Genomic DNA, 27,055 nt, shown 5'->3' with positions numbered 1-27,055 from the left:
ATTAATTTGTTAGTACCAAATGTATGGCTGGGGCTTAAAATGTGAATAAAGGAAAAATAATGCATAGCAAATGGAAGGAATACGGAATTCGAATTGAATAATGAACTGAAATACAATAAATACTGCAAATAACATAATAAATACAATGCACATTCCAATTGCGAGAAAAACAAAACATTGTTCATACCCCCACATAAGTAACACTTAGATAAAATATTAATCTCTTATGTTAACTTTATTCCTTTGTAGCTCTGTTTATGACGATGAATTAAAATTTCCTACTTACAACAGTTAATCACTTTTCCCCTATGAGAAATACAGCCTAGCATCAGTGCAGAATGTAGCTGATAGTACAAAGGCTGGTGTTTATTTGAATGTTTATTAAGTGGGTCAGGCAAGAAAAAAATCATTCTAAATTTCAGATTTCTACCTCTAGGGCTCTGGAAGGGAGCAGAGGCAGGTCTACAGAAACTCATTAATTAGTCATCTGTTTACATGCTAAATACTTGTAAGTGGAAAAACTACACATCAAAACTTCCCCATTCAGACTCTTAGTACAAAAGGGTCAGTGGCTTATATGAGAGTGGGGTGGTGAGGAAGGCAAGTTAGGTAAAGAAAAACTAAATGGGGAAACAATTAATTTGTTAGTACCAAATGTATGACCAGCTTTTCAACAAAAAAAGCCAGAGAGAGCCATTAAATCAATCAGGGTTTTGTTGGGGGGGGGGGGGGGGTGGGAAAGATAATCAAAATAAAATGTTAATAGTATAACTTATAATAATCACATGGACTAGACTTTTACTGATCAGTGACATGAACCCATTGCTTAGGAATTTAATAGAAAGCATCTGATTAGTCTGCAATATGAACAGCAGAAATAAAAAGCTATTGACCTGCCAAAAACAGAAGTGGTGACATTTCCTTAGTGGCTGGCTGATGTGTGAAGTGATACTTCAGGTCAAACAGCTGGTGGATTCCAGCTATATACAGTTCATGTATTCAACCTGAAGAGACCCACTTAAGTGCAAAAGGCATTACTCAGTGGTATAAAGCCAACAGATGTGGAGAAATTACTTCTTTATTGCTTACACTTTCTAAAAATACTAGTTTGGTTACCACAATATTCCAAGCAATCCCAGCTGAAAATCTAGGCCCAACTTTCTCTCCTGCCATCTGAGCTGAGAATTAGAGTCTTACTTATTCCTTGACCTAACCATCCTTAAACATTGCTTGCAAGAAGATCGCAATTCAGCATGAAGAGTCTCTAAAGTCAATGGGATTGCTCATCTATTTAAAATCTGGCATTCATTTAAGTAACTTGCTCAGTTCATCCCCCAGAGGTGGATGAAGTGATCTGAGTTTCATGATACTCTAACAAAGAGCACACTTATTCCTTTACCAAGGTAAATTTGCTTTAACTACAATTAAGAGACTAAAAGAGAAGCTACTTACCATAGCTCAATGGCCTATGTGTACAGATATCCTTAATAACAGCATCCAAATTGGCAAGTATTTGTTCATTTGGTATATCCAGCTGAAAAAGGTTAATGAAAAATTAATGATGTGGAAACACAAATGATGCTATGATTAATAAAATTAAATCTGGTTGGGTAATTATTTAATCAGTGGTTAGGGTTTTTAAAGTAAATAAACAAAAACTCATTTCCTCGTCTCTTAAAAAGTGTTAATAAATACAAATTCCCTTATTAAGGTTAACAAGATGATACCCTGCTGTGAAGAAAAAAAAACATGTTCTGAGTGGTTGTACTCTAACCAACATTAATTTAATATACATTAAGATCACTTAGTTTGTATACACACAAATCTGTAACACTGGACAATAAGTCAAGTTGCTCACAATTAAACATGCATAATTTCTTAGGTAATAACTTAATGAAAATAAACCATTTTCATACCTTTTAATTTTATACCAATGAATATACGTATAATGCGAAATCTTTTTCGACATCCCTCACTAGAGAAGAGAAATTATTTACTTTTTAAAGCTAGATGGTGAGGGGTGTATCCTATGGGATTTCCACTATTCCTACTGAGCAACAGTTCCACAGTTTATTGTGTGCGTCTCATGGTCTCGATTTTCAGACTAAATGTTTCCTTCCTCAATTTCATTACTCTTCATTCTATCTGGATCCATTCACTCTTGACTTCTATCCAAAAGTGGCATTTTTACTCTTTAAAATATTTGTGGACTTGAGTCTCCATGGCTGTAGATGTTTAAAAAAAACCCCAAAACAAAAAAACCCAAAACAACCCCCACACAACTCAACTGGTGCTTTACTGGAAGAAGCAATGCATTGCTTCAACCCAGCTCTGCAGCATCTGTATAGATTGGACACTTCAATGGGGCTTTTTGGCTCTTATCTAATAGCTGATTCAAACAGCTATTAGATGAAACTACCAAAAACACCCCACTAAAGCTCCCCATCTATACAGATGTTGGGCGAGCCGGGTCCAACTAATGCACTGCCACTTCTGGGCATGCACTGGCCTTGGCACAGGAGCACACAAAGTTTAAAGTATAGCACATTTTTTGTTTTTTTCTTTAACACCTAAAAACAGCTCAAGTCTCTAAGGCCCTCATTTAGCAGAGCTCTTCTAACTTTCCTTTAAGTCAAATCCACTCAACCCCTAACTATTTCTGGTCTTGTCTGAGCTCCCTCTAACTTTTAGTAATAGACGCCTGAAAATGAACACAGTATTACATATGTAATTACATCAAAGTCAGAAGGCAAAAGAGACTATTTACCCTCCTCATACTGGAATCACTCATTACTTGTGGCCCAAAATTGCATTCCTATTTTGCAAACTCATTTTATGTTTGCTGCCTCCCATCACTCGGATGTTGTCCAAAATTGCTGTTTTCTAGCTATCTCCCTCCTACTGAACATGTACACTTCAGATAACTTTTCCTTACGTTTCTTAGTTGTATTCTTCCAAGCTGAATCTTGTTATTTTCTGCCCATGGCTCTAATTTATTCAATTTTCTTTATATTCTCTGTCAGTAGAGTTGGTAACATTTCTCATTGTAACGTGGAGATTTCACTAATGTGCTTTGTTACCTCTTCCATGCAACTATGTACAATGTTAAGAAAACTTCTTGTGGCATCCTACTGAATATACCCCTCAATTCTAATATAATAAAGGCCTTACGACTTCCACCTTTGTGTCTGTCTGTCCATAACGCTCCAGGCCAACTGAGCACGTGCCATCCAGAGCCTTACTGAGAAAAAGACTTGCAGGCGGAGATGGGGGTGGAGGCAGTCGGAGCCAAGCTGTGCTCCCTGCTGTGGGGCGCTGCGTAGGGACCGCTGTGCGGGGAGCATGGCTTGCCGCCACACAGAGGTGGGGTGTGGTGCACTGCCGCAGGGTGCCGTGCAGGCAGCAGGGCGCGGGCAGCACCTGCCAGCTGTAGCACAAGGCTGCAGGGTGGGGCGTGCCCCCACACGGCCCCAAGCCACACCCCCCACATGGCCGCATGCCATGCCCCCCCCCTGCGCAGGGAGCATCCACAGGCTGTGGCTGAAGGGCGCACAAGAGAGGCGAGGCACGCATGTGCGCAGCTGCAGGGTGCCACAAAGGGAGCCAGAGCGGGGAGGGGCATGCAGTGCCTGCCAGTTACAGCACACGGCCGAGGAGCGGGGCACACCCCCTGCGCCAGCTCCGCTTGTGGCACCCTGCAGCCGCATGCCACGCCCCCTATGTAGCTGCAAGCCATGTCCCCTGCATGGCATGTCCTCCCCCTGCACAAAGGGAGTAACTGCTGGCTGTGGCCACAGGGTGTGCAGGGGAGGGGGCATGGCATGGCATAGGGGCAGTGGCTGCAGGGTGCCATGCAAGGAGCAGGCATGGGGGGCATGGGCAACACCCGCTAGCTGTAGCACGCAGGCCAGGGTGTGCTCCACGCACAAAACTCTGGAGCAATGTGCCCTCCATCACACCCCAGGGCCATGCCCAATGCCATGCAGCCACAGCCAGCGGGTGCTCCCTGCACCACACCATGCCACGCACCACCCTACCCCACCCCTGCACACTGCATAACCCACACCCTTACATGCCCCAAGCCACACTCCAGGGCTGCGTTCCACACCACACAGCCACAGCCAGGGGGTGCTCCCCCTGCCATGCCCCCCCCGCATGCTCCACATCACACCCTGAGGCTGCTCCCCATGCCATCAGGTCACAGCCGGGAGACATTCCCCACACTGTAGCCACTCCCTGTGCCATGCCCAGTGACCACACGACACCCCCCATGCTGCTGTGCACCACGCCCCCCGCACCACACCCTGGGGCCACTCCCCACACCATGCAGCTGCAGCCAGCAGGTGCTCCCCCTTCCACGCCCTGCGGCCACACACCCCGTGCACCCTGCACCACACCCCAGGGCTGTTCCCTGCACCACATGGCTGTAGCCGGTGGATGCTCCCCACACCATGCCCTGCGGCCATGCACCACCCTCCCGGCGCAGTCACATGCCATGCCCCTGCACCACACCCCAGGGCCGCTCCCCATGCCATGTGGTCGCAGCCGGCGGCCACGCCCCACATCATGGCTGTTTCACATGCCATGCCCCATGGCCATACACCATCCCACCACCCCATGCAGCTGCATGCCACCCCCCTGCCCCCACACACGGCACCACACCCCAGGGCCACTCCTTGTGCTGCGCAGCCATCAAGCCTTCCTCAAACCGTGCCCTGCGGCTGTGTGCTACCCTACCCCTGTGCAGCCTTGTGCCATACCACCTCACTTGTGGAACGGTGGGGGGGAGGGAGAGGAGGTGGCACCGCTGTGTGCCATGCCCCCTCACATGCAAAGTGGTGGGGAGCAGGGTGTAGCAGGGTTGGAACCAGAGCAGCAGGGGGAGCAGGGCACAACCCAGGGCGGCGGCGGCAGCAGGGCAAGACCTGGAGTGACAATGGGGGGGGGGAAGGGGAAGTGACAATGGGGGGGGGGAAGAGGAAGGGGGAGTGGCACATTACTCAGAGCAGTGGGGGAAGGGTGCGGGGTCAGACGCTGGTCTCCATCTCTGGCCCAGCCCCACCTGCTATTTTGCTAGTTTAATATATCAATCTTAGTTTACACTTTTTTGGTAAGTTTTCCATCCAAATGACAATCCAAATAGTATCTAAGCCAATTTGTATTTATTTTTCAGGTGACACTTTATAAACTAAATATTTTATGCCTAAGTAAGTAAATAGCAAAACAATGTGTATAAAAAACAGCCTTACTGTAGCTTGTATTTTACTTTTTTTGATAAAAAATTGCCAAGACTAAGAACTGAACACAGAAAAGGAATATTGAAGTCAGTTTACACATACATGCACAGGAAACTGCAAGGACAATTAAAACGCATAACCTAAAAGTAGGATTTGTCTCATTCTGAAATCATGTTCAGATCTGTAACATATTTTAAAAAGGAATCTGAATGAAGTATATAATATTTGCTCTATACAAATAAGTTTAGAGCAATCAGTGAGATGTGTTAATCTTTGCAGGATGCTCTAAATACAAACTTCTTATTAAGCTATAAAATAAAGCCAGAAAGAGCATTAAGAGAGAGAATGTAGGACAGAAAAAAGAGTTGTAGTTAGAGGGGGTTGGTTAGCAAGGGACTCACTTATACATGTTAAGTATGATACTTTGCACTCTTCTACAGCTTTGTTTAGAGAAAACAAAGCACTTGGTGGGAGGCAAAGAGTGGCTAAGCATCTTCAGCCTTTGATGGGAAAATAAAGCACAAAATGAAGTGACCTTCCCCAAGTCAGACATCAAGTCCCTATATACGACTTGGGTCGTTTCATTTTGTGCTTCATATATATAATAATGCAAGGTGCTTTAAAATAGCATTTATTCCTTTATTTTTACTAATGCATCCATATAACCATATAATATATGGTTGCATTAATAAAAAATAAAGGAATAAAAGCTGTTTTAAAGCACCTTGCATTATACAGCCTTTACTATCATACAAGCGTTTTCAATTACTTGAGTCACTGATTTAGACTTACATGGACCTATAGTAATTAATAGGAAATCTCCTTAGCCAATGAAGAAAAATATAGAGGACCTCTCACCCAGAATTAGCAGAAGATGCAACCATGAGAAAGTCAGTTATCCTGGATTAAACCTATAGTTTATAAAGTTACTTGCAACTAAAACTAAACAAAACCTCATCTTGTGTTCCACAAACACACTAAAGGCCCCCAGAAACTAAAGATATTAAACGTCTGTGTGCCCGCCTGGCCTTGAACATCTGGTCTCAGGCGGCTTTGGTCTGGATATGCGATGGTGTCTGCCTTGTTACCCCAGGTGGCCCGTCGAGTAGGTGTCTGCTCCAGATGTGGTCTTGCAACTAAAACTAAACAAAACCTCATCTTGTGTTCCACAAACACACTAAAGGCCCCCAGAAACTAAAGATATTAAACGTCTGTGTGCCCGCCTGGCCTTGAACATCTGGTCTCAGGCGGCTTTGGTCTGGATATGCGATGGTGTCTGCCTTGTTACCCCAGGTGGCCCGTCGAGTAGGTGTCTGCTCCACATGTGGTCCCCCCCAATCTCCCCTGCCATGACTTTGAATCTTATTACAGTGGGGGGTGGGACCACTCGGATTCCCTTGAGGGAAGAACGTCTCTCTGGCGGTCTTCTGCAAGGCTCCACCTCCCCTCTACCTTGCCCTTATACCCAGCCTTGGCGAGTCACTGTTGTCCTCGTGGCCAGACTCCTGAGTGCTGGGCCTCCAATTCCTCCCCAATCTTCGTGACCACTGCCTTTCCTTAACACTAACCCCGATCCTGAGGCTCACGCAACAATCAGGCTCCCCGAGCCCTGACCCCCAACCCCTCCAAAAGCGGGAAACACAAAATGGAGTGCAAAAAAAGAGAAAGAGCCTTTTAACACCCTCTGAGGGACCCTACCGTCCCCACATCAGGTCCCCAATGCCAAATCACAACCAACACACCCCCTGACTTTTATGGGGCTATGCTAGGCCCTATACGTGGCTGTGAGATCCTGTGGCCTCCCTCAGACTTCCTCTCCCTCCTCGCCCTGGCTTCTATAACTTCGGGCCCCCTGAGGCCCTTCGGTGACCCCGTGTCCTCCAGTTACCCGCAGGATCAGTGATACACCACCAAGGTCTACGCTTCACAGCGTTTTGTGCTGCCCTGGCCTCCCGTCTTTCACTAGGCACATCTCTCCAGCTGCCCCGGTGCCCTCCACAGTCCCACCTGGTCAGGTGCTGGGTAGTGGGTCAGCACCTCCCACTCCTCTGCGGTGGTCACTGGAGTCGGGATCCCTCCGGGCCCATCCACCCTGTTCTTCCAGTTTCCAGACAGGAGCCCCCGCTCCTACTTTGCTGCAGTCTTCGCCACAGCCAGCAGCCTCTGGCTCACAGAGAGTACAGCAGAATCCTTTCCTGCTGGGGAAAACAGCTTCTGGCTCTGTTCGCTCCCTCGTCAGCTTGAGGGAGTCCCTCCTGCTGGTTCTCCTGCCAGTGTCCGTCCTCCCCCCGCCTCTTTGCTGGTGGCCCGCTTTATTTCTGCCAACCAGTGATGGCCACTGATGTCACCGGCCGGCCGCAGCTGTATGAAAGTGCAGCTGCTGATCCACGCAGGCTCCTCCCGGTGTTCTGGCTTCACCGCGGGTCCCGCTGCAGGTAAATGTTCCCCTTTACTTTTACTTTTTCCTCCCTGTCCTTCCCAGAATTCCTGTTCCCGGGGTTCCCCCCTTGCCCTTTGGGGTCCTCCCTTTTGTTTTTCCCTGTGACAATCTGAAACAAATGAATAAAATGAAATGAATAAAAACAGCAATTTCTAGTAGCACAGTTAACTATGCTACCTGGAGCTTTTCAGTGGCATTTAGCTAACACACCTGAAGCAATGTCAGGGGTATAATCTAAGCTACAACACTTAAAGACGGCTTCAAACTTGTCAGGTTGCTTCATAACAGGATTTTACAACAGCGTTAAGTTGGACATCAAGAGAGACCCCTTGGGCAGTGTTTTAAGACGATTCCCTTTTAAGCTGCTAGCAGTTTCCTGACAAAAAAAGTTAGACAAAGCAGAAGGCTCATCTATACAGGAAAGCTATTCCAAAATAGGACTGGAAATGAATCTTGCAGCACAACCTTTATCCTCAAGTAATTTTAGAAGTGAGCACTGTCATTCTTCAATAACAGTACCCTTTTGCTGTTCAGATTAATCCTCCTCCAAACTGAATTAGACTATACTGGACAAAGGAACATATGGCCAGATCCTCAGGATTATTTAGGCACCTAACTCAGTTATTTTAGTTATTGTATTGTAGGCAACCTTTGAGTCATATTGCAGAATAAGAGCAACCACAGAGAGAGCCAATAGTTACCGTTGTCTATTTCCCTATGAAGACAAGCCTTAACTGTCCTATAAAACAGGTTAGAAAATTATAGTGGAAAGTAGAGCATGGCTTTCAAATTCAACAGAGTTTAGATTATTCTAACAACCCTTTTAAGTACTGATGTATAGCACATCATATGTGCACATACTGTCCACGTCAGCAGGGAGGTCATTACTTTTTAGGTCATAATCATGTTTAAACATATCCCTGGAAAACTGTCTTTCACCATTTCCCTGGGCAATACTGATGGGGTTTCACAACCATTGACATTCTTTAATCCATGGCACTAGGTGGGCAGCCAGCAGCACACACAGAGCTTGTCAGTCATGAAATAATGCAGCAGTGGTTCCAGGGGATTTGAAACATTGCAAATGAAAGTATAATTCAGCAATCATTTTAAACCCTTCACAATTAAATTTGCTGTCTATGTGGATGAAACACCATATTACCAAAAAATGTTAAAATATTACAATTAAAACATTTAAATGTATTATGTTATTCATACAAAATATATCCACCATTCAGAGCTAAATCTTCACTGTGCCAATTTAACTCTTGCAAAGTTCAAATATGCCCATAAATTTATAAAGATATAGTGGGGAGCGTGGAGTGGTACAAAAGCCAGAGAATGCTTAGCATGGAGAAAATAGATGGCTTTATGTAAAAGGATTTATTTTTAAATGAAAAGAGTTAGGGGCCATTGGCCAGGCCAGATTAAATTTGAAGCTAATCAGGAAGACAATTAAGCACAATGAAGCTGCTCCAGATGGCGGAGGCAGTATGGGAGAAGACTCTGCACATTGAAGATGGGCACACATGAGTGCAGAGAGAAAGCTGGTCTTTGGAAGGTTCAGTTAGGAAGCAGGAACAGATATATAATGAGACATCAGATCACTGAGGATCCAACAATAAAGACAGTGAAGATTACAGGAAAAGCCTTTGGACTATGTTTTGAAGTCAGCAGGGAGATAAAACTGAAGTTCTGTTTATCAGGCTGCATGAAAATTAGCAGCGGTTTTTAATAGAATGTATTTAGATTGGGATTGCCAGTTCTTAAGATAAAGAGATGCAAGGAAAAGCCAGACAATGAAATATTTCATTGTTATATTTCAATATTTCATTACAATGTATCTAAAAAGAACAACTCTGATATAGTTTTTTATTCTAAAACACACCCAAACACTAGTAAGAATTAATACATACCAAGAAAACCAGCTGATGAAATTAAAGTAACTTGACAGTTGTTCGAGCCCCTGGGTGGGGCTAAAAAACCCAAACCAAACAAAAACCAAAACCAAGGGGGGGGGGAGAGAAGTAGAGCAGCACATGTGGGGGCAGCGCACACCACTCAAAACCAGGCCCAGGCTGGCTGCAGCCATGCTCCACCTTCCTGTCAGGCTCTGCGCAGCAGGATCACTGCTGCTGCAGCCCTAAGAGGCCCCCAGGACTCCAGATAAGGCTACTGGGGCTAGCCCAGTGCAGGCCCCAGCCTCCCCTACCTCACCTGGAGTAACTTACCATGCGTCAGAGCATGCATGGCACAGGTGTTCCCCAGGGACAACTAGTGGTAGTGCAAAGTGCACCACCACTCGTCCCCGGGGAACCATATGTCCACGCATGTGTGGACATGGCTTAAGTGTGTAAAAGTTCATGACTGCATAGACCAGGGATTTTTAACCTTTTGGGGTCAGTGTACGCCCAGTGGTCAATCAAGAAGGCAGGAATCCCCCGGCGGCTAGATAAGCAAGTGTGGGGGCAGCCAATTGGCGAGCGTGCCGGCAGCATGGAGGTGGAGGAAGTGCCGGTGGCAGCACCCGCTGCCGAGTACCCCACAGTCCATCCCAAGTACCCCCAGGGGTACGCACACCCCTGGTTGAAAACCCCTGGCCTAGACCACTATGCTTTGAGGCAACCTATGTTTTTCTCCTCTCAAACAACTGTCAAGTTATTTTAAATTCTTAAAAACCAATTAAACAACATATCCATTCCACCTACCCCGTATTAATTGCACAGAATATTTTATACAACAAAAATTCTTCCAGAGGCAATTTTTAGACTCATAAAACAGCTTGAAGTTTACAGAGGCATAGCAGGATGCAATAAGGCATTTGAAGTACATTAAGGCTAAGACAATTAGCCTCCAATTTTTATTAGATACAAGAATAGTTTAGCAACTGCTCCAAAATCATCATGCTGATAAATAAGTGCATTCCAATTTTACTGCTTCTTCAGCAAGTAATTTTTCCAGTAATTAATTTTTCCAGTTGTCCTTGGGGAAGAAATTCTGGTTACGTATACTATATCACTGAATGTTACCATGAAAGGTTAGATTTTTACTAAGAAATAATCAAGCATGTGCAAGATTTAGGGCCAACAAAAGCTTTAGCAAAAATGTCTTTTTCCTACAACCTACTTGCACAGGAGGAAACTTGCGATTTTGTTTTTATTTAATGAAGCACTCCTCCCCCCAAAAAAATCTTTAGTTAATAAAACTGAAAGCCATTCTGTATACATAGGTTTTTTCCTTCAAATTTCTTGTCCAAAGGACCACTTACATTGCCAATTATCTGCAAACAAAAAACCACATCACTAACAGATTCTGAAAGATGTTTGCACATTTCATGCAGCCACAAGAGACCAATCCAGGATGGCTAGGGTTCAAATGTGCGGTTTGTGGCACCACAAATCACACCTGTGGAATGTTAAAAAGTGCCCCATGCTGCAAATTTGCAGTGCAGAGGCAAAATTTGCTACTGGGATGTCTCTGTAGCAAAAAAAAGCACCAAGAAAAAAGGCAGCAGAGAGCACACTACAAAAGAGTACACTGGAACAAATGGAGGCTTGGTCTTCCAGTGAGAAGCTTTGGCTGCTGGCCAGAGTGTTTCTGCTGCTACATTTGTGCCCTGGCTGCTCCAGCACACCAGGAGCTAAGAAAAACTGAGCAAGGGCACTTGCTCCTAGTGGAACAACCTGCCATGCAACAAAGCACACATGCAGGGGCGTGTGCTGAAGCACAAAGTAGTCGCACAAATTTGTGCCACTACTATGTGTGCCACTGCAAGCACATGCCCCTGCTCATTTGGATGTGGCTTGTGTGTATACATACCCTCGCATGACGCCCGACAAAGCCTTATCTCCTCAGATTTTTCATACTTAATTCAAAAAGTTCATTCTCTTTGCCTCAGTGCCTCTTAAGAGTCTTGTAAACTCACAAGAATCTTAATACCGTTTACACTGAAGAGAGAGGCTAGTTTTCTTTATGGTTACGACTCGAGCCTGTTGCAGTTCAGTAAAATTCATTTCATACAATGTTCAAGAAGTTTGAAGAAGGTAAAAGCTGAGATTCAGTCTCAAAGTTATTTCTGTTTTTGAAGCAAATTGAGCATAAGTGAGCCATAAATAACAGCATAAATTCCAACAGTAACCCATACCAATAATCCATACAATAATCCAAATCCATCTCCCACCCCCCCGAGTGAGGTGGCCAGAATAAATAAGAATGAATCCTGATTGAATTACTATAGTTCTCAGCTTTCATTTCTTCCACTGACAGGTTCCCATATGGGAGGAGGGAGGCATAAATGAATTTTTCTTCAACAAATAAGAAAATCCGCAGTTCTCAAATAATTAGAGTTCTAATAACGTTCTTGACAATGGGAAAACCCAGCTTTTCTAACAGTCTACAGCTTCCACTAAAATCAGTCATAAAAAAGAGCCCATTCCCAGAACATGTTTGTTAGTTATGGCTTATTGCACAGTACCTAAAGATAGTTCGCTTTTTAACAATATTAAAACCTAAGGAAGTATCTCTTTCTTTATTGTACAATTGGCTCGATTTATAGTTTTGATGTTGCATAACAGGGAACCTAGAGTCCCTTATGGCTGTCCCATGATACTGGTGACTTATGAGTAAACAAGACTGACAAGAGGAAAGAAAGAGGGAGAAATATAACTTAGGAACATCTAGTTTGGGTTCCTTCTCACATAGGATTCAAATTTCCTCTAACAAGAATTCTGCCTGATTACCAGTTTCCAAGCATACATAATATTTGCAAGAAAATATCATTTGTAAATAAAAAGCAGAAGTTGACATTGCAGGCATAGTTCATGTTAAACTATTTTTAACTGGGGTGTTCAATGTTCATTTGCCCATACTATGAATACTGGAAAAGTTTAATGCATCTCTTTCATCCATTACCTCACTGAAAATACTAAGTCTCCTTACTGGAGGTCAATGAATGATCACACAATTATTATGATGCAATTTTTGTACTGTAAACATTCCCCTCTAATTAGCAGCGGATACAGCAACTAGGATCGAATTACAATATGAAACCTCCATGTGTCTACATAGTACACCAATAAATCTGGATTTATTCTTTTAATTTCAGCACATGAAGCACTTCAGTCTGTGGAACTCTAGTGTCCTTGAATGCCCTCTTGATACGAAACATCAATTGCACCTTTTTATAGAAAGGTTTAGAGATATTCTGAAGTGATAGTGTTCCTCATTTCCACAGCCCAGAATAATAAAACTTCTTTATGAGGATATTAAAGGAAGTCGTAGATTTTTCATTATATAAAGTAGAGCAGGACTATCCACCCAGGCCTATGGCAAGAGTCTCTCAATTTCAGCTGTTAAACAGGAAGGGAACAACAGGAAGCACTGTCCTATAGTGAAAAGCTGTCTACATGAGGACTGAGCAAGTAAGGGTGGTCAAGCACTGGAAGAAGGCTACCAATCACTACAGAAACTGGAATCTCCATCCTTGATAATTTTTGAGAGCAGACTGGACAGACACTTGGTTGTGATGGTTTAGTCAGGGCTCCTGACTTGAGCAGATGGCTGGACTAGATGACCATATGAGGTCCTTTCGAGCCCTACTTTCCTCTGAGCTCAAGTAAGAGGATGCTGATCTGTTCAGCACTACCTTATTTTTTGCCCTCCTCCAGGACCTGAGAAAAAAAATCCTAGGTAGCAGCCGGTGGAAACCCACAGTATCAAGGGCCCTACAGAGGTCATTGTGTTCATGAAAATGTGAAGGCAGTAATAATTTCTGAGGCCCTAGTCCTTTGCATTCACCAAAAGTGAAGGGGAAGACCTTCCCTGTTGCACTGAAACGAAATCCTGTTTTCCCAAACCTCAAGACACAGTAATGTGATGCAAACTATAAATTTCCATTCCTTAATCTGCCACAGGAAAGGCAACCTGACCTTTTTTTTTCCCCCCCCCCCAATGTTACAGGTGATAGGTAGCCAGTGCAACCTTGTGCCATTTTAAATGTTGTAGACTTCTATAAAAAAGGTCAAAAGCCACCCAAACATACCAGCACAAAGGTAGCATGGTTAAGGCATGCTGTCTACTGCTAATGGCATACAAGGGAGTAGCACGGCTAGCATCACATACAGCCACTAGTGATTCTCTAGCTTGAATGACCAGCTATCCATATATAGCCAAGTTCACTGCATGCAACCTTCAGCATGAGCCCAGAGCAAGGTCTACATTCACATCCTTGCAGTCAGAGAGAAAGGTCCTAACAACACTACGTCACCACAAACCAATAGCCACAAACAGATCACCTCACTTCAACTTGTTCAACCAACAGAAACCATCACAGTCCTTCTAGAAGCGTCTAAGGCTGCAATTAATCGACACATCTCTATTGTTACTATCACCCAGAGATCAATGCTAGCTGGAATGTCTGCTGTTTTGTACATGTCCTCTCTCATAATGCTTCAATATGCCAAGACATTTCATTTAGTTTCACTTTTCCTCCTTACCCTAATAGGCTCAGAAGACTGCATGCATTTTAATTTCATCCTATAATTCAACTGTACAGATGGTTACTGCGAGAGTAATTTACTTACCATATCCCACATTTATGCCTTTTGGCATTGTGAGGTTAATTAGTCCCTTATGGAAAGAAGTAGTGATGTCTCATAGAAAAAGAGAAGTTAAATTCTTGATAGCACTTATATATATATATATATATATATATATATATATATACCAAACAGCCACTCCAGTAAAGTACCAGTGCTTTCAACTCCCATTGAAGCTACAATGTGTTTTACAAGGTTTACTACTGCCTTTAGCCAGGGCTTGTCCACAAATGGAATTATTCAGGAACAGCTCCAGTTGTAGACAAACCCTTATACTTGAGACCTGGAGTAAAGAACACATCAGTCAGGTACTAAAAGTCTATGCTGTTCATCTTTTCCCCTGAAGATATATACAGGGACTTACCAACACTCATAAAATGCATGAGTAAGTAATTTCAGGTGCTGGGTTTTTACAAGCAGATGAAACAAAACATTCACTAGGTTTAAAAAAGACTCTGATGCTTCTGGCCTTAATTCATGTTATTGTGGTAGAAGGGAAAAAATAGGGTACGAGGTAAAGCAGAAGCTGGCATTTCAGATTTTCAACTGTAACTATGAATTTCCTTTTATTTGATGTTGAGTTGGTTGTTTGTTTGGTTGTTTGTTTGTTTTTTTTTGGGGGGGGGGGGTTGGGTTGTTTTTTTACAACCAGCATCAATCATAGGTTTTGCATACAATTTTAAAAAATATTTTTTATGACAAACTCACTGGAACCAAAGATCCGTAATGGAAATGGCAACAAATATTAAAACCTATCAGTGGAGATGTTGTTGTTATAATACAGATGTGACCTTTAGAAAAGGACACACACATTATTTACTAAGATGCTGAATTCTGCAGAGTATGTTTGCAAGAAACTATTTCTCTTTCCAGAAAAAAGAACCAATTCCCTGGCAGTCTCTCTGTACTAGTATGAAGGGAGATCAAGGATTACTTTCCGGTCTCACATAGTAAGCCATGGATTCTTTTTTAAAAGAGGCAAATTCAGCTTTGGAGAAAGGGGCCTCTCTCATAATGATCCTTCACCATCCAACTGAGTTTTTTTTAAAAACGAAGTTAAATTTTTTCCAGTATCTGCTGGAGCTGACAGAATTGTAATTGTTAAATGGGTCCTTTCAAGAGATTGAGCGTAAAGAAAGAAAATGCAGACATAAGACTTCTCATTCTCAGATCTCTCTTCAGGTTTTACTAATAAAATGCTACTATTATTAGCCCCTGACTTTTCCCAGATCTCAAAAAACATCACTGAGACCCCTGACTTGTGTGGGAGAAAGGCATGACACCAAACACTTAGCCAGGGTGGATTAACAAACTAATTAAGTAGCAACGTCAGTGGGGAAACGTGTCTTTGAGGAAGGCCAGCTTGGTTGCTATCATTTGGAAGTACTGCAATGCATCTTTACCCTTTGATGCAGTTTATAACCAATTAGTTTTTCACTAACAAGTTTTAAATTGAATAGTTGTGTTTAGTTTGGATCAGAAATATATAAGCTATCTATCTATCTAATCGGGTTTAGTCCATCTGTCTGTGTGTCTACCCGTAACGCTCTTTAAGGGTGTTGTAAGCCCAGTGCAGCAGGGAGGGAAGAGGGAGGGGTCAGCTGAGGACAAGTGGGAGCTGGGCTCCCAGCTACTGTAAGAAGACAATTACTTTGCTACTGTGAGGCTACTGAGAGCACTGGTGTTATTTGAAATTCATCCGTCATTCTTGACAGGCAATTCACTAGTATATACCTTTAAAGAAGTCTCAACAGATTCCCAGACACTTGTTCAGACCAGCCATCCCCACCAACAGACCTGCATTAGCCTTGGCAAAACTGGAGTGACTGAAGAGAAAATCCTAGCACAGACAGGGTCACAAGATTGCCCCATTATTATTCTTATTATCATCAGGGATTTGTGTTATGGTATTGCTTACAACTTCCAGTTCAGATGAGGGTCCTATCAGGCAATGTCCCTACCACAGTAGCCTTACAATCTATAAGACAAAGGGTCAAACAGGAAGCTGAGGCAAAATGGTGAACTATTTGGACAAAGATCACACAGCATAGCAGTGGCATGGCTTGGAAAATAACTTCTCGGTACTTCCAGCTCAGAGGCTTTACCATCGACCTTGCTGTCTTTCAACCTCTCTTTTATATAGAAGCAGCTGACGTGGATGCTCACTACATTCTCCCAAACATGCAAACGCCCAACTGGAACAAATGAGCTGCAGGGCATGCTGTACACATGTGATAAATTCTATTCCTATTTCTCTTACTAAATATTTAGTTGTGTTTACTTCCAGTTGTGACATTTAAATATGAACATATCACAGAATGTGTGTTGTGGGTAGTTTAATGATGTAGGAAGCTTTGCTTGAATTAAAGCAGACAAGGTTCTTTGGGTAAATCTGATATCTTTTATTAGACTAACTCAAATAGTTGGAAAAATCCTTCTTAGCAAACTACTGGGTATAAAAACCCTCCACTGATTAATATATTTGATGAATAATTAATAATTATATATTTAATATATGAATGATTAATAATTAATATATTTTTGTTGCTAGTAATATTCCTTAGCTTAAACTTCCATAGTCTTGGACTCAACTTTGCTAGTCAATTGTTGAAGTTAAAATTACCACAATCTGCTTTTCCTATACAAGAAAAGGTTCTCTTTCAGATCATCCAGAGTTTATAACTGAAATAGTGTCGTGTTGAACTATTATAGAATCACCAAGAACCCAAGACGTTACCGAATCCCCCACAACAAATCTCATTCTTCCCAAGGACGATAAAATGCATGGAATAAACAACTTACTCTCAAAGGGCAGTACTCCTAATATGAAATGAGCCCGTGCTGTTCTACGAGTTATCTTTTAAAATTTCAGTTTTTGTGTAATGGTAGCTTTATAAAGCTGGAGCACAACTGTTCAATTCTAGTTCTGCAACACCCAGGGAACTCAGTATTAATTCATATGGTTTAACAGTTTCCACCTGGATTTCTACCTCTGCAATCTTTGATTTAAATTGCAAAGATTCCTTCAAGTCCACCTTCTGCATAAAAAAAAATTATTTATTTTTTATTTTATCTTATTTTCAGGTTATTTTGAGCCAAAATGGAAAGAAACACTATTACAAGATTTTGAACAACACCTAATTCAGGAATTTGTCAGTTTTAAGAGCTACTAAATCTAAATATTTTTTCTAAAATCTATAACTAGAGCATTTTTAATCTATGAAAGTTAACATACATTAAATTTAACATGGTAACTCTTTATGGAGCTTTAGGTTCAAACACTGAAAAAAAGTAAATCCTTTGAATGCAGACCCAGCAGTCGCTAAGTAGACTTTACAAGATTCCTAATACTCTGAATTACTGCCAGGCAGAACTTTGAGGATTAGAAATCTGGTAAATTTAATTTCTCTGGCACAGGCACACAAAGCAAAGCCAAATCAGACAGTACACACAACCGAGAGGAGATACAAACACTGAATGGAAAGGGAGAAGAGAAAGAGAGGCAGAAGTAGAGGAAAGAACACAGGTACAGTATGTCACAACCCAAGGGTGTGATTTTTGTTTTGTGTGTGCTTTGGCACCACTGAATTATTTTCCCGCCAATTTGTAGCTTTCTTTGCAGGGTGCATTTCTTAGCTGCAGAAAGGAGATACACGTTGCAAGGAGTTCCCGCCATTTGTATTCTAATTCGAGCCCCGTTATTGGCTTGCGTTAAATTATTCACGCATGGCGGCTAGCGATTGGCTTGCTAGCCGTATAAAAGGCTTAAGTGGTTTCCGCCCAAGTTGGAGGACTCCATGAACACCAGGAGGAGGAGACTTCACGTCTTGTGAAGATCTCTAAGCGCTGCGGAGCCTATTGGACCCAGCGTATTTCAAGCAGGCAACAGGGGTCTGATCAGCCTCTAGCCTCTCCCCATTGCCGAGCGCAATCCTCGACGTATCCCTCTTCCCTGCGCGCAAAAAGGATCCACGGAGCCTCGACAACTCCGTGGGAGTGATCCGAGTACTGTCGGAGTCCTCAAACGAGGATTTAAGTGGAGCTTTGCCTCGGAAACCGTCCAGCCTACACCGTGACCATCTTCGGTGTAAGTAAACAATCTTGAATCAACCATTACGCGTCCGTGCCTAATTCTAGCGTGTCGCCTGCTTTCCCCGACCCAGCGTGCCCGGGCTGCTGGCCACAGCCCGCGCGGCACGAAAAAGGGCCCGGATCGCTCCTGGCCCGCGCACAGTACAGAAACACAGATCAGAAAAGGTGGCAGACAAACATAGGAAAATTAACATTAAAGGTCTTCACCATTAAAGTTTCTCAGTTACAAATATCTTGGGCAATACCAGCCACATCCTATCTGATTTTTTAAATAAGATCCTGTAAATGTGACTTTTAAAATTAAAAAGTCTATTTTACTTATTAAGCTCACGTGCAAACAGCTTCTTGGTAAACAAAACATTTTGACACAAAACAAATAATTGTTGCTCTGAAAAATAAAAGGAAGGAAAATACTAAAAGTGGATGGCAAAACTTACTCTTCCTATTCTTGACCTGATTAGACAATCTTCTTCCACCATATATGCATGGCCTGTTTTAAAGAATTCCAGCATTTGGGGGATATCAGGACCCAAAGAATCTAGTTGGGAAAGGGAAGAGGAAAAAAAAGTTGTCTCACAATTTCAGAAACTAGTTATTAGAGTTATGATAGCTGCTACAAACAAAATGAGAGACAGTCAAGTGATCCCTAGAAAGGGAGTTAAAACAATTAATTAGTATCCTCCTTGACATTAAGCAGAACTATCAAGGAGCAAGTCTACATGGTGCTAAATACAGGGCCAGGGCTTGCAATGCATATGTTTTCTGTCCTTCAGTCACAAGCTAAACTTACCAGTCTTGGGATTCTATGTATTTTATCAACAAATTGTCTACACATCAACAAATGTTAACGCTATATATAAAGATCATTTGAAATTAAAAGTCTGTGAATTTGAATTTTAAAAGTCTGTTTAAAAATAAGCCCTAATAAAGTCCTAAATATGGCTATGGGGTGTACTTGGTAGCCGTGTTGGTCTGAGACAAAAAGACACACAAAAAACTGGAACTCTTGGTTCCAAAATGATACCGTTTATTAGACCAACTGGAAAAGGGCACGAAAATTGTCCTTTTCTGCCAGCTTTCGGGATCAAAGTCCTTTTGTCAGGCTCTAGGAAAAGTGTAGATGGTACAAGATGGTAAAAAGTCCCCATAGGTAGGAAATAAACTTAATTTTTGCACAGAGGGAGGCTGGAAGGTTTTTTTTGCCTCCCTGCCTGCCATCTGACACCTCCAGGGAAGGAATTCTACCTGATCAACACATCAAAGAGCTACTTGGCACAGCTCACAAAGACACTCTCATGGACCCAGAGGGACAGACTTCCATCTCCAGCTCCCTCTGTGCAAAAATGAAGTTTATTTCCTACCTATGGGGACTTTTTACCATCTTGTACCATCTACACTTTTCCTAGAGCCTGACGAACGGCCTTTGATCCCGAAAGCTGGCAGAAAAGGACAATTTTCGTGCCCTTTTCCAGTTGGTCTAATAAACGGTATCATTTCAGAACTAAGAGTTCTAGTTTTTTGCATGTCTAAATATGGATATGGCATTGATCTGAAAAATATATCTAGAATCAATTTTTGAAAAGGGAACAAAACTTAAGTCAAATTCCCGTTTTAAAAATGAATCCTCTACATTCCATAGGATGATTCAAAGTTTGCTGAGTTTCAGTATTAGACTCCGTATAAAACGTGCTGACTCAAGCCAGCCAAATGAATACACTCATTCCCATCAGTAAGAAGAGAGAAAATAGCTCAGCTACAGGGGATTCTTTGGTTGGTTTACAGTATCATCCATGGACTTGAAATATAATTTATATTTTACCCAAAAGTCTTCTGTTGGCAGTAACAGAAATCAAATGTTATGAAACTCGGAACTAAACATGGGGTTTTTTTGGTTGGGGGGCGGGGTGTGGGGGGGAGTTGTTTTTTTACAGAACTACACAGACTTCATTTGTTCTAAGGCACACCTGGACTATTCTGGGCTGCAATATTTCTGACAAGGTAAGAGTTCCCTCCAAATGTTTAAAGAGCACAAATGGTACCTGCCTGCTCTTAAAATGTGTTGTGTAGACAGCTGGGGGAAAGACGAAGTGTGAAAGGATGAGGTAAAAAAAATAAATCTTCTTTTGGGGCCTAGCACCATTAGCAAGAAAGCAGACTGTGGGAACAGCAGATAGATATTTATTTTTATTGGGTCAGAAGTATGTTTCTGAACGTTCTTAATGACCAAAGGAAGGTCAATGAGTAGAGATCAGACAATCTGAGAATGGTGCTCATTGTAATAAGAAATATGACACTAACCAAGGGAAAATTTATAGCTACATGAAGAAAGAGCCAGAGATATGAAGAAAATAACAGCGCCAAAAAAGGTGAAAAGCAGATGCTGTTTGTAGCAGGTCCGAGTCACAGGGGGGGCTATACGGCCCCTGCCCAGCTCAATCTCTAAAATAGACCTCCCTTAATTATTGACCTGCCAGGCCTTGTTCTTATTGAAAGTTAAAAAGGAAGGCTGCCCACAGACCTTACAGAGAGCCTATGGCTGCGCAAATTACCATCAGACTCCTCCTGGACCCCTCTAGTCTCCGTTTAGCCCTCAAGCTCAATAGGCCCTCCCAGCCTGTACGTGCCCCAGCAGGGACACCAGTAGACTTAAGGGCTTATTGAATGGCTCCATGCTCCCCAACAGCAAGCCCCATGTCTCACGGGTGTTACCTTTCATTTATACTTGTGGCTCTGGTCCCTCCTGGGGCCTAGCCCCACCTCCAGCCAGTTAACCTAGCTGAGGTCCCTCCTGGGCGCTGACCCCACTCCTGGGCCAGCCAATCTAGTTGTAGTTCCTTCTGGACCTTTGGCCCTGCTCTCAGGTCAGCTGTCAGATCTCTTTGATCTCTCACTCTCTCTCAGCCTTGCTCTCAGCCCTTCTGGGCTCCTGCACTCTCTGCTGGGTCCCACTCTAAGCCCCTCTTGGGCCATCAGTTCCTTAAACAGACCTTGAGTCTGCCCCCAGCAGTGTTCAAGGCTAAACTCTAGTGCAAAAGCACCTACAACCTCTGGCAGACACTCAAATCTTCTGTGGGTTTAACCCACACCAAGGCCCCCTGCCTGTCTCTGCCCCAGATACCTTCCCTTGTTCCCAGCAGTGCAGAGTTGCTTCCTTTTAGTCTGTTCAGGAGTCCTGCTGCCAGGAGCTCCTCACTTCTTAGCTCTCAGGACTGGACTGCCTGACCAGCTGAGGTCCAGGGCTCATATATCCCCAGTCCAGCCTGCTACTGGTCACATGAGTCCTTAATAAACTCCCTTCACCACCTGCTAGCTGCCTCTCAGGCTGCTTGCTCCCTTAAAGGAGTAGGCACATCCCAATGTCCTGCTATACCATTCAAGAGTGTTCAAGAGCCAAGTAAGTTTTGATCAAAGTGATTATCCAAAGAAAGCTTTTATTTCCATAGTCCACTGTAACAGAATGTCTGTTTATTGTAATGTGCAAATTTCGAAGTATTTGTGACTCTGAGTGTACAACATATAGCAAATTTTCAGTACACCTGTGTCCACAATTAGTGGTTTCTTGTGCTGACCCGGTTGCTATTGTTACTGCCAATCTTAATATTAAACTCAAGGCTCAATTTAATTAAGACTGAACAACTGGCTTACAGAAAGAGATTTTTCAAAAATCAAAATAATCTCAGAACAGAATTAAACTCTCAGTAAAGTTCCTCTTACCAGTCACAAATACTACCTTGAACATGAACACTCTGGACAACTTCATTTCCTAAATAAAAAGGCTGATTAAATTGTTTAAAGAAAAAGGTCTTGCTCAAATGATCCAGAGATACAAGAGTCTTACTTTTTCTGCTGCTTGGAAATTTATTTCTTAGCTTGCTCTTTAAAAGGTTCAGTTTTCCAATTATTTCAGGAACAGCTATATAAAAGTCTGCTTGGATTTCATCGTCCAAAATCTGTAAATAAATTTAAAAAACCCTTATAAAATCCAATTAACATGTACTTTTTCAAGACTGTTTACTGAAAGATATAAGGAAGTAAAAGCTTCTTGCCTTGTTATCATTGTTTAAGCTTCTATCAACCTAATCAAGTCAGTCTCACAGTACTGACTGAATTATTATTTTCTTAGTTCTTAACAGTGGCAGGGTATGCTAGGTTCTGTACAAGAGAAACTACTCCCTGCTGTAAACTGTCTGTAAAGAGCATTACTAACCATATTATACAGACCAACTGAATTTTTAAAGCCTGCCACCAGAGACTATAAAACCAAGATCTAAATAGGAACCAGATTAGCAGGCTTTAGGGCACTAAAGAACATTACATTCTTTATTGCTTTTTAGACTGTTTTTTCCATTGCTAGAACAGTGGGAAAAAAGTCAAAAGAAAAGCAACTAAAAGCAAGCTAACGTAAAGAAGGACTTATACCTTTTATCTTATTACATATTTCTCTTACTTTTTTATACCACAAACCCCCTCTGCATGTTACATCTATATGCATGTCAGTAAGCAGTTACAAATTTAACACCTTTTATGTCACCTTTCTAATATGGAGGACTGAATCCTGGCCTCAGTAGCGTTTTTTTTTCTGATCACCTCTCAGAATTCTGAAGTACAATTTATAATTGACAGAAATAGATACCTCTTGAATTAGTTCAGTCCCTCCTACAAAGGCAGCTCCATTTTCTTTTGCTATTTCAGCTTGTTCTGCATTCTGTTAGAAAACAAGTAGTCCAGATACAATGAATAAACTTTTACCAATTTGTTATCCATCAACATCAGCCATAATAGAATGACTAAACCAATACAGCTGTATATTCTTGAAAAAAGGAAGTATACAAACCCCAACTGATTTCTTGGTTAAGGATGAATCTTATCAGAAGGAGAGAACTATTCCAGGTTTGTGGGGATTTGTATTAGAACCTAGACCTCTAATTCGTGAATTTGAATAAGTCCCAGAAGGAAATGTCAATAAAATCTATGGTACAGAAAAAAGTTATCCCCTTTTAGCTTAGTAATTTTTGTTCAGTTTCTCATTTTCTTTCTTCATTCCCAGGATGCAGCAATCATCAACTTTTAGACAGCATCCAAGCCTTTGTCATTCTTTAAAGCTAGAAGAGACATTTAGTAGTGTAACAGTGCACTACTAAAGACTATTATGAATCACCTCCCTCCAGGAAAGAAATCTGCTGTTCTAAAACATATGGTGACAGATCTTTTCATAAAAAGATGTTCGGAGATTAATATCATTTGCTGGCTATATTTTCTTCTAGTTAAACTAGTTTCACACAGGGGTAATAGAATGTAAACCATTAATATCACATAGGTATTTTAACTTAGTAGCTTTTAATATACTAAAGTGTTCCTGACTCAGTTAGAAAAGACATCAAACATTGTTTCTTTAAAAAAAGAATTGCATGACTTTATGCATTCCACTTTGAGATCCTGAAAAGTAGATTCTGAGATACTCATCTCCCCAAGAAATCAATCATATGTGGGGTCTGAAGGAGCTGAATCCTGTCACCTCTTATCCAGGATGTATTAACAAGTTAGACATTTCTGAGCTGCAGCATCAATATAGCAGTAATACTCACTTGTTTTTTCCACCTAACCATGCTTCTGTAAAAGCATCTCTTTCTGATAACCTATCTAATTACATATCTTGATTTAAACAGACTGGAAGAAAATACAAATGTTTCTTGTAGAATGTGACCATCAGAGAAACTAATGGAAAGAGCATCCAAAGCAACCTACATAAGAATGCATAGGTTATCCCCTTTTTATTAAAAATGCCTCAAAATGGGAGACCCTATTAAAATAATCACTGTTCCTGGATTCTCTGACAGCAGTAGTACCTTTCATAAGTGATGGATGGCCAGGTGGGTGCGATTATTCTAATAAAGACAATAAAACTACTATTTCTATGTCTGCCACTTCATAACAGACTTAAGTTATTACATTCTGCCTAGGGCTACCTTTGAAATGTACACTAAATGAAGCTTCTACCTAGAAAAGCAATGCTCAACCCCCCAGCCCACAGGCCATATCTGGCCCCTGGAGCTGTGCCAACTGACCCACAGGAAGCCATGCAGGCCATGGCCTTGTGCACTAGATTGGGCCCACAAGGCCTTTTCCAAACGCATGGAGCTAGGCACTGTGGGACCTGATCCAACCCACAGACAAGCTCTGTGTCATTCATTTGGCCCAAAGGGCCAAAATCTTGAGCACCACTGATACAGAATACCATTGCCTGCCAAGGTGCAAGTCACTTTGAATAGTGAACACATGGACTCAAGTTTCTATGTTGCCTGACTGTCTTGTGTCCATATTTCCATAGCAGTGATAGTGAGTTTTACAACCTTCAGTGCCATATTTACCTGGATCTAAAATGACTTGTAATTTAAGACAACCTCCCAATAATTAGATTCTATACATGGAAAATTATAAATATAAATATGTATAGAACCTAATTATTGGAGAGTCATCTTAAAACCTGTCCCCTCCACTGCTGTGGCAGGGAAAGCAGAGGAAGGGGGCAAGGGGCCAGACCTCTGCCCCTTGCCCCCCAGCACTTGTCCTCCCTGCCCCATGGCCCCTCCTGTGCCTGTACCCCCTGCCACTCCTCCTGCCTCCCCAACCCTGTGTCTGTGCCTGTCCCCCTCCCCACCCCTGCACATGATCAATTTGATTCATTTTGGTGTTTGCTAATTTTATTCTAGTGAAAGAGAATGGCAATGGCAACGACAATGCTTGATAGCAACATGGGTTCTCCTAATACTCGAGTTCTACCCAGGGCTGGATTAACTCTTTAGTGGACTCTAGGCAAATAAACTCATGGGTCCCTGGCCAGTCAAGACCCCCTCTCCAACCCAGTGCTGCCGCCTGCGGGGAGCAGGGTCAGAGCCATCGTTAGGAAGCAGCCGCTGCTGTGGCGAGGCCAGCAGAGGGGAGATGAGGAGAAGGGAAGGGAGGCAGACAGGGCCATTTGCGCTGCCACAGTAGATGGAAGGGCTGGGTCTCACCCACAGGAAGTTTATGGTATCTGGTGTTATTAACGTAGTATCTTTCATTAGCATTTCAGTTAAAAGGAAAACTACACTGGCAAAAAACCTGTAAAATCCTCACCTGAAAATTCCAAAAAATAAATTAGTTTTCTATTTGTACATAAGCCAGGCATCAGGTTGCCTTAAAGGAATTCAAGGGCAAAACAACTGAAACACAGACTGGTATTACAACAAATAATTTGTATGACAATATTTGGCCCCTGAAATTTAACATTTAAAGAAATGGAGATTTAATACATACATACACACACACGCAAATGGAGAACAAAAAGAGATAGCTTTCTAATTTGCTATTAAAGACTTCCTTTAGCCTCCAGTAGGTTAAAAGAAACCCACATCAAGTTACTTTAGCCTTGGTGCCTCATTCCCAGCTTGGAAAGACAGAAGACGAAGAATGCTGGAAGTACTTTGGGTAAAAAGGGACTGTCAGTGTATTTGGCATATGTCTATTATATTAGAATAAGATTAGGAGAAAGATACTACATATAACCCAATAGGAATTGCTAATGATTCCTCTTGCAGACTGTATTATGCATGCCTCTGAAGGAGCTTGTCGTTTACAAAAATATATTAAATCTCCCACTTACTGTTATAGGCAACTGCTGTTCAGTAGATATTCTGCCTTGAATTTATAGTATTAAAATATTCTGCTAACAGATGCATATAAAAAAAAATGGAGAAACCCAAGAAAGAACACAGTTATTTATTAATTATTTAAGATTCGAATTGCTTTTGAAACTCTGTGAAGCACTTGGGCATCCTTCGGGATCAAGGGTGGGACACAAATATGAAAGGAAACCATAAAATTGAAGTGTTTTTAAATGCATTATAAAACAGCTTCAATAATGTATGTTTACTCACCTCTGTAAACACCAAAATTTTATTAATTTCCTCTTCAAAATGATGGGGAAGATGAATGGTGTTCGCAAACGGATCCACTTTTTTCTAGTAAATATAAAAGAAAAATGGTCAAACATGGTGAAGCATAAATACATGTACCTGACATATGCATACCTGTTAAGTGCATAATTCACTTACCTGCATAACAGAATGCTAGTTCTAATTTGTTGTCTATTGCTTACAGTAGTAGGGGCTAATCTTTTTGGCAGACAAACAACAAAGTAAGCCCTGCAAACTCCTTTAGCGTATGCTGATTCCATTCCTGTGCCCGATTGCCTGCTCTGCTGTCTGCTCTCTACCCAATCTCCTGCTCTGCTTTCTGTTCCTGGCATCTGTCTGCTGCTGTGTTCCCTGCTCCCTCCCTTTAACTGCATAAAATCTATTTAACGGCATAACAACTGGTGCCAGAAATGGTGAAGAGAAAATGGCTGTCAAAGAGCTGCCCTCGGAAGCCTTAAAACTGATGGGAAAAGCTCATTTCAGGGTTGCTGTCTCTTGTCACTTTCAAGGCTTATAAGGGCAGCCCCAAAACCAAGTTTTAGTAGTCTTTAAATGAGAAAAGATAGTCAGTTTCAGGGCTGCCAATACCATAGCATACCAGTGTGTCCATAATGAGCATTATTTTGGATATGTGCATACTCCAGGTAAGAGCATAGCTTTTTTCTGTCCTGAGCCACTATACTAACACGGAGTACATTGTACTAAAGTACGAGAACCGAGTCTTGATACACTTCT

At 42.1% G+C, this 27,055-nt stretch overlaps 1 protein-coding gene across 15 annotated transcripts in view; it reads right to left on the bottom strand.

Moving 5' to 3' along the window:
• Positions 1-27,055, bottom strand: part of FRAS1 (Fraser extracellular matrix complex subunit 1) — a 418,617-nt gene that overhangs the window by 386,989 nt on the left and 4,573 nt on the right. For all 15 annotated transcript variants that reach the window (XR_003094532.1, XM_025206555.1, XM_025206564.1 and 12 more), the window contains 5 exons: positions 26,282-26,365; positions 22,999-23,070; positions 22,204-22,315; positions 18,803-18,903; positions 1,453-1,534 (listed from right to left, as the gene is read on the bottom strand). Coding sequence is in view for 14 of the 15 variants with exons in the window: in XM_025206555.1 (XP_025062340.1) it covers positions 1,453-1,534; positions 18,803-18,903; positions 22,204-22,315; positions 22,999-23,070; positions 26,282-26,365 (451 nt within the window). In the remaining variant the exon portion in view is untranslated. The remainder of the gene's footprint in view (positions 1-1,452; positions 1,535-18,802; positions 18,904-22,203; positions 22,316-22,998; positions 23,071-26,281; positions 26,366-27,055) is intronic.

Source organism: Alligator sinensis, unplaced genomic scaffold (assembly GCF_000455745.1).
Source record: "Alligator sinensis unplaced genomic scaffold, ASM45574v1 scaffold989_2, whole genome shotgun sequence".
In the NCBI taxonomy this organism is placed as follows: Eukaryota; Metazoa; Chordata; order Crocodylia; family Alligatoridae; genus Alligator; species Alligator sinensis.
This window is presented reverse-complemented; position numbering and strand designations above follow the sequence as displayed.